Genomic DNA, 8454 nt, shown 5'->3' on the forward strand with positions numbered 1-8454 from the left:
TAACCACTGTCAGAAAAATCCTGAAGGGCTGCCCTTCCAATGGGCAACAATTCAGTCGCCCCGAAAGTCACAGGTCCCGCGTAGGGACAGAGATTGTTGGCTTGTGGGTTTACGACTCACGACCTCTGTGCTGCGGACAGGTGCCGCGCAGGTGGTGGCGGAGTCCACGCGGGCCCTGCAGGAGGCGGGCCGCCGCTTGGCGCGCCAGCACAGGCTCAGCACCATGAGGCTGCACGTCGCGCTGGAGAGCCGGCGACGGCTGGCCGGCCTGGAGCGCGAGGCGTGGGAGGTGCGGCGGCAGGCGGCCGAGCAGGAACTGGCCAACCGCCAGCTGGAGCACGCCGTGCTCGGCCAGGAGCTCGCGTATCTCCGGGCTCGCAATAGTCGCGTCTCCTGAAGCCGAACTACTCTTCACGGAAGTCGTGGAACTGTAATTGTTAGCGATCTCGCGATACGGATAAAGAATTACACCTATTCGATTACCGATAATTTCTTTTAACAGATCCCATAACTAGGGCCGTGCATAATTTCGCGAAAATATTTCCAGAATAGTTATAAGTAGAGACCTGCAAAATTCGCGTATTCATTCGGTGATAGGCTAGAATTCAAACACATATACCTCTTAGATAATTTTGCTGTTGGCTTACTGTTCATCTGAACGAATCTCAACCAGTTATAAACCCTCAACCAAAGAAGGATCGAATCACAGACAAACCAGCTGAGATGACTTACAAGTCAGCAGCCAATGAACTTGCGTTATTTGCCCGAGTGTACAGGGGTATGTGCAGTCTATCCTGAAGGCCATCGAAACCGCGAATTTTGCAGGTCTCTAGTTATAAGTTAAAACACTGTAACATCGTCTGTGTATTGTGACTGGGTGTGAATCTTTCAGGCACATGTCGCTTGTTACAACACCAATAACAGTAGTTCAGTGCGGAAGCAAACGTGTCCTGAGTTGCTCGGTAAAATAAGGCAACGACTTCTCTCGCAGACTGCCGCCAATCACAGGGAAGAAAACGCTGCTGTGATTATACCTTGTTGAAGTCTAATAGGCGTTCATATTTATTCGCGAAAAATGCCTGCCCCTACCCATAACCAATACAAATCCGATTCGGTACTTTTTTTTTAAATAATCACAGTGCAAATATACATAAATTCAATATTTTTAAGTAATAAGTTAGTACCTTAATAGAATGTTGGTTATAAGGATATTTATTAGATGACAAAATTTTTTGCAGCATAAAATTTGTACCTAGCTTAATACACATTATGTCTTTGACTAATTAACGAACATAACATTCAAGTATTGCCTTAAATTACAAAAAAAATTCCAGTGAAAGATGCTTACAGCATTATAAACTGGTAAATATAAAATATGGGTGACACCTGAATAGATGAATTTATTGTACTGTTTTCATGTGTACCGGTTTTTTAATCATTAGTTGGAATATCAGATATTCAGAAAATTGGCCGATACTGTTACTAAAAAAATTTCATCTGTAAATCATTAGTTAAAGTACTGGGACTTTTGTTTTCTGGCATCTCACTCAGTGGAATCCATGTTTAGTAATTAATTTGGCAAACAACACTAGTGAATTAGTGTTTATCCTTTAAGCCATACTTCTAAAAATTATTCCTTCATAATGTGCACTACATTCTTCATTTCAATTTTGCTCAGGCTCTGAAAAAATGTACATATCTTGGCTAAAGTTGTGCAGTGATAAAGAGAGAGGAACTACAGTAGAACCTCTTTAAGTCGAACCTCGATAAGTCGAAAACCTCCCAAACTCGAAAAAATTTTGTGTTCCCTTCCATTCAAGCCCCAAAACCTCCGTTGCTCGAAATCTCAACCCTCTATTAGTCGAAATAATCAGTGAGTCCCTCCAAGCTATTTTGGTACAGATTTTCCCTCCATAACTCGAAAAATTAAATTGGCCGTCTTAATCTCGAACATAGCAATGTTTTATTTTACAATCTTTACAACTCGATTATTTGAAACTTATCACCTCTATAGTTCGAAGAAAAATAAGTTACCGGTTTTAAGAATTTGTTGACAATGGAAGTACACTATTGTTTCTTAGAAATAAATTTAGGAGTATACAATAAATAGGATTACCACGAATTTATGACTCACATGTTAGCTTGCTTGGTGTCAGGTGTTTAATTTTATTATTTTTGATTTCATTTTAACTTTAGCGAAGCAAGTCATTTGTTGTCGACTGTTACGACTGCTATACATCAATTTGTACAACAGTTTACAAATAAAATTTTTAAAACATGAGTGCTGTGATACGTAAACTGAAAACTTTGAGTCTCGCTGAAAAATTGGAAGTGCTCGAAGCTGTGAAGAGCTGTCAAAGGAATAAAGATGTTGCTGAACAATTTGGCCTGCCAATAAGTACTCTGTCAACAATAATAAAAAATGAATCAGACATCATGAGAAAAATACAAAACGGTCAAAGTTTGTCCTGCAATAGACTGCGAATTTCAGAATTTCCGGTCTTGAAGGAGTGCTTACTTAAATGGTTTGAGCAGTGTCGGAGCCAAAATATCAGTGTTAGTGGACCACTGTTACAAGAAAAAGCGGAAACATACTCTAAATCATTGGGACTCTCTAATTTCAGGGCCAGTAATGGATGTCTAGAAAAGTTTAAAAGAATATATGTACTTGTTTTTAAAAATGTTTGTGTGGAAAGTGCAAGTGTCAACATTGAAACCTGTAACAAATGGAAAAGTGAATTGCAAGATTTGTTACATGGTTACAAACCTGACAATATCTTTAATGCTGATGAAACGGGGCTGTTTTTTTAAATGTCCTCCTGATAAGACTCTTAACTTTTAAAAATGATAAATGCCATGGTGGGAAGCATAGCAAGGAACGTTTGACTATTCTGCTAGCAGCAAACATGTCGGGCACAGAAAAACTCTCACCATTGGTCATCAGCAATCTAAAAACCTCTTTTTTCAAGATGTAAATCACTACATTTGCAATATGAAGCAAATACAAAAGCATGGATGACTTCTGCAATGTTCAAAAATTGGCTCATAAATATTGATAAGAAAATGGCCAAAGAAAAAAAGAAAAATCTTGTTATTCCTTGATAATTGTACAGCACTTAAATGATATTCCACAAATGAAAGCTGTTAAAATCCAATATCTGCCCGCCAATACCACATCAAATTTACAGCCTATGGATCAAGGTATCATTAAAAACTTCAAGTCATTATATCGGAAAGAAGTTGTCAGGAACATGTTGGATAATATGGAAGAAAAAAAGAATTCTACTATAGATGTATTGCAAGCCATGAGAATGGATGATAAAGCTTGGGGAAATGTAACTGGGACAACTATAAAAAACTGTTATGTACACTGTGGTTTATCATCGTCGTCAACAGAAGAAGCTGAAACCAAAGATTTTTCTATTTCACCTCCTGCAGAATGGAATATAGTAGTGGTGTCTGAATCAGGAATATCCTTGGAGGACTTTGTTAAGTACGATGATGGAGTTATGACTGCTGGGACATTATCTGATGACGAAATTATTGATTCAGTAGCTCAGAAAACCGATACTAATTATTTAGATGACATAGAAGACTCAAACAATACTACATGCGCTCCAAGGGTTTCCATCAAAGAAGCTAGAACCACATTGAATACTTTACGGAATTTTATAGAGCAAACCAGCAACCCTGAAGAACAAGAATTTTCTGCTCTTTATACCTTTGACAATGCTATAGATAGAGAACAACCGAATTATCCAAAGAAAAAAAATTACTTTTTTTTTTAATGCCATTTTTTTTTTATGGATTTTTTGAAATAATGTTGATTTATAATAAATAAAAATATGTTTGTCACCTCTGCAACTTAAATTTTTATTTATTTTACCTCTCTAACTCAAAATGTATAAGAATGAATCTCAACCCTCTTTATGTAGAATCAAAATCCGCTTAAGTCGAAATCCTTCATAAGTCGAAAACTCTATAACTCTAATTTTTTGGCATCTCCCTTTACTGTAATAAGTACCTAAGGCTAAATAAAGCTCTTCAACATTTTGCTCATAAGAGATGATGGGTGAGTTAGGGAGCACCTTTTGGAAAACCACTGGGCCTTGACAGCATCTGCCACGTTTGGGGGCGTTCAAGCATTACGTAATGCAATTTTTGAAGATATTTGACCCTCCCTCCTCCCCCTCCCCCCCATGTGATGTTACGTAACACCCAAGTGACCATTTTTACCTAACAGTTATAATTATGTTGTCGCGTGGCACCTGGCTCTTCCAGAATGGCCTTAAGCATCAATCCTCAGTTTCTGCCTAGATAAGTAGGTATGGCCTGACTGGCACGAGTACCCTCTAAATGGAGGTTCCTAAGAGGGGTAGGTGAGGTTTTCCCTCACCTTGGGATGCCCTGAAAGTGGCTCCCAGTGTCTCTCGGCTGATGCCTACTTACTTGCTGCAGCTGGCTTGGCTCTGCGGTCTTCCTTTCCCTGCAGTAGCAGGGCTGACTTGCTGGCTGGCTGGCTGGCTGGCTGGCTTGCTGGCTGGCTTGCTGGCTGGCTGACTTGCTGCCTGGGTGGGTAGGTCCCCGAGGAGCTCCCTCACTCCGAAAGGACACTCTCAGAGACGTGGTACGAGTTTTTATTCGAACACTCAACTTTTAGGCCGACAGTCTCCCTATACACTCTAAACTACTCCGCGGACTCGGTCGTCGTACTCCGGATCGCGGCTGCTGACAAGGCGTGGCGGGCAGGCTCGGCTGCCAGTGAAGGCGTGGTGAGCAAGGCTCGGCTGCCAGTGGTGCCTCTAGGACACCAACTGACTTTTTTTTTTTGCCTTATTTATTCTAAGTGTGTAAGGGGAGGGTCCAGGTTAAGGGAGGACCTAAGTGTGTCTCAGGCCGAAGCCTATACACTCTACCATGCGGGTTTTTAACCATGCAGGACAAGGGTGCGTGCATAGTGTGCTATTGGGGTTTACTGGCCAGCCATGGCTGCAATTGGCGCCATGGCTGACGCCCCATTGGTTGCCTAGCTTAAAAGCTAGCTAATGTGACCAAGGTAAAACCTGCATAGACACAGGGAAAACCCTGGGCCGGGTCATGCAGGGATCAATTAACATGCATTATGCAAGCAGGTAACTACTGGACAAGAGGGAAGAAGGGTCCAGGTAAGAAGAGTTGGAGGGGCTGAAAAATCAACCATGCTGGAGTTGGGTGCTTGGGCCTTGCGGCCCGCATTTAAGTGCTGGGAACTCCTGAGTTATTATTAACCAGGGGCGTATGCGCCCCCAGGGGCGGGCGACTTCACTCGTCAGCCCAGCCCAGCTGCCCAGGCAGCCACAGTTAAAACAGAAGTGGGCAGATGAGCCAGTAAACCGGCTCGAACTGCGGGCGCACGGAGCGAAAGGCAGCCTGACATTGCGCCATCTTCATCTTCCTTCTTCCGGTCAACAGCCAACCACCTTTCAAGCCAGGGTGGGGTAAGTCGTTCAGGCGAATGAATTATCTTGCGAGTCGGACCCTCTTGCCCCCCAAATTCCCGGGTCGGTTGAAGGTCGCGCCGCCCAGGCTACCACTGGCTCCAACTTGAAGGTGCCGCCATCTCTTCCTTCAGAGTTCCGATGCTGTTCAGTTCCATTGCACGCGCAGCAGTCCACAGCTCCGCAAGTTCCAGCCCGCAGTTCGTCTAGACTTCGCTACTATGGCACATCGAGCTCCCCTGCGGTGCCTTCGCCGACAGAACTGCTTCCTGCCACGCGCCGAGCTACATTCAGGCTACCTTTCACCCCGATAGCCGTGATAACGACTCCACAGACCGGCCATTGGTCTGCGGACTGCTATTGGTTATTCACAGTCACCCCAGCGAGATTGAAACTCTCGAGCTGGGATCCCGTATCCGCCACCCGCGGGACGCGGTCGGTAGCAGTTGGCACTGCTAGGCTGCCTCCCATACGCCCACAAATCCCCCACGCACTGCCAGCCTTTGGTTACCCAATAGGGCGCAGGGAACTCCCAGCCAACAGCCCGCGAGATGCGCGCTCCCCGAGAGACGACCACCGACCTGACCTCCTGGCCCAAGGGCCGGCCTTTTATACCCCTCCTGAGGACCGGGGCATGACATAGGGAGGGCTTGGGGTTCCAGGAATCGCGGGCGCTTCCAGGAATTCCAGCCAGCCTACGTGACTTGGACGGACCTGGGCTTGGAGGGAGATGGGAGGAGGCGGCCGGGCAGGCGGTGGTGGGTGAGGAGGGGGAGGCTGCGTGCGCACTCGCTTGGCCTGACGAGAGAGGGGTAGGCGAGGGGTGGCGGCCAGTAGGAGTGTGCGCGTGCATTCGACTGGTTGTCTTGGCAACCAAGGGCGCGGCATAGTCGCCCTGGCAACCGGCGATGGCTGTGGCTGGGCGGTGTCAGCTGTCGCGGCCAATGGCGGCGGCGGCTCGCACATGTGTTTAGGAAGAGAGGGGCTGACGGCTTCGAGAATACAGACGTGCGCGTCACGTCGCACGTCAATGTTGCACAAAATCCCGGAAAGTCGCCAAAATACTTCTGTTAATGTTTTAATCACGTTTGCGGTATAATAAATAAAACAAGCTATTAATAACTCACAATACATGTGTATATTGTTTATTTTATTTATTTATGTTGTTATTTAATAAACAATCACACATAATGTACTCTACTTTCACGACAGTCTTGGGAAGTCTTGCCATGCATGTAACGACTGTGCATTTGCACACTCTTGTGGGATGTGAACTAGATCCCACAGGTTGCACATATTCTGTTCTTGAGGTCGAATTGTACTGATGGGCAAAAGAAATCATAAGGCATCTGCTTAAACCCTTCTAGAGGAGGCGACAGATCAACGGACAACCTCACAAGAAGTGGTGAAAACTTGCATGATCCTTTGTCTAGCTGACTAGGTACCACTAGCTTGCTTGGGGTTTGAAGGATTGGGCAGGGTGGCGGCAGAAAAGTATCCAGAAAGACAGATTTCAATGCACTCATTAAGCTGTAACAGCAGGATTCGTCCGCGCATTTAATCACTTGCAAGAAATATTGTGATTCACAGACGTGAGCGCTATTCCACGCTAAATTTGGTTCTGCTGGATCCTGCAAGCTATCTTCGGGCTTTCTATATTCTGCCGAAACATCGTAGTTGTCAATTGTCATTTCCCTCCAGACGTTAGCAAGTGTCCCCCCAGCGTGCTGAAAATTGCGGTTTTCCAAATCATCATCAATAGTGTTTTCTTTGTTGTCGAGATGAGAACCAAAATGTTCATGCGGCAGGATGACTCCTGACAGTCGTTTGCTGCGTCACTCAACTCGGTTGTATGCACTCCGCCCAGGAGCATTAGTCGCTATTAACAGGACGTCCAGGTTGTATTTTTTGAAGTGTTGAATGGCAAAGTTCTTGGCTTTCCAATAACGTGGTCTTTCGTCCGGCCCACCATCTACATAGATGATGATCCCTGGCTTCACGGTGTTCGATTCTGTCATCATTATGGGTTTGAATGCAGACACTGATAAAAGTGATTCGAAATCATAAGCATGATTGTTCGCTGTTTCCCACTCCTTATGGATATGTGTGTCGACCTGCTGTAGCCAACAGCTTCTTCCTTACCGAAACCATCAGGATTCACGTTGATGCCGGCGTATACAGAAGGAATAAGTTTGTGCCGCTCTGCCACGACCCAGTCATGGTCAGGTAAAAGTACTCTGTATTCCATAATCATTAAAAGAGGGCTCTGACTTTTCACTGTGGGTAAACCTATTGCTATTGGTACACAGGCCTTATCGTCTTGAGACAGAACAAATACTTGCTACAAAATATACAGAAGCGACGCGATAGATGCCAAGGACCTAATTGTAGCAGTGCAGAATTCCCCATCCTTGTGCTTTTTGTGCATCTCGGACTGTGGTTTTGCTAACTTTACTGGTACGGTGCGTACGTGTCTTCTTCCCTCTTGAGTGTTAGAAACGCGTGGGGGTAAATGAAGATATGTGCCGCTTCAAGAAATTTGGAATCCCATCAACAACAACCTCATGCAGGTCGGACAGAGTGAGACAACTCCTAATCATCTCTGTTCGGCGGCGTTCATCAGCAGCACTGCAATGAATGGCAATGATAATTATGGTATCCAGGAGAGCAGGTTGCAAGTCAACAAAAGGGGGCTGCCCAGGGCCAGATCGAGGTTTTACTGCAGCAGGATTGTATGTCCGACGTTCAGCTTTCTCAAGTTTTTCTTTAGCTCAAAATTTTTTTGCACACTTGGCACTGTCTCTTTTTTTCTTTAAACATTTTTCTTCTTCTTTCAATTCTTTGGCTATACCAGTGTCCCTTTCTTCAGTAAGAACATTTATTCTCTGTTGAAGTAGCCAATTTTCTTCATAAGAGTTTCTTGAACCGGTTTGTTTGGAACATTTTTAGTGATATCCTAAACAATCAAAGTCGTATG

At 44.7% G+C, this 8454-nt stretch overlaps 1 protein-coding gene across 1 annotated transcript in view; it reads left to right on the forward strand.

The window, feature by feature from the left end:
• LOC134530897 (heat shock factor protein-like) overlaps positions 1–8236 on the forward strand; it is a 31097-nt gene extending 22861 nt beyond the window's left edge. The window contains exon 6 of the mRNA XM_063366188.1: positions 141–8236. Coding sequence (XP_063222258.1) covers positions 141–397 — 257 coding nt within the window. The 3' untranslated portion in view covers positions 398–8236. The remainder of the gene's footprint in view (positions 1–140) is intronic.
• The last annotated feature ends 218 nt before the right edge of the window (positions 8237–8454 follow it).

Source organism: Bacillus rossius, chromosome 3, assembly GCF_032445375.1.
Source record: "Bacillus rossius redtenbacheri isolate Brsri chromosome 3, Brsri_v3, whole genome shotgun sequence".
NCBI classification, from domain to species: Eukaryota; Metazoa; Arthropoda; class Insecta; order Phasmatodea; family Bacillidae; genus Bacillus; species Bacillus rossius.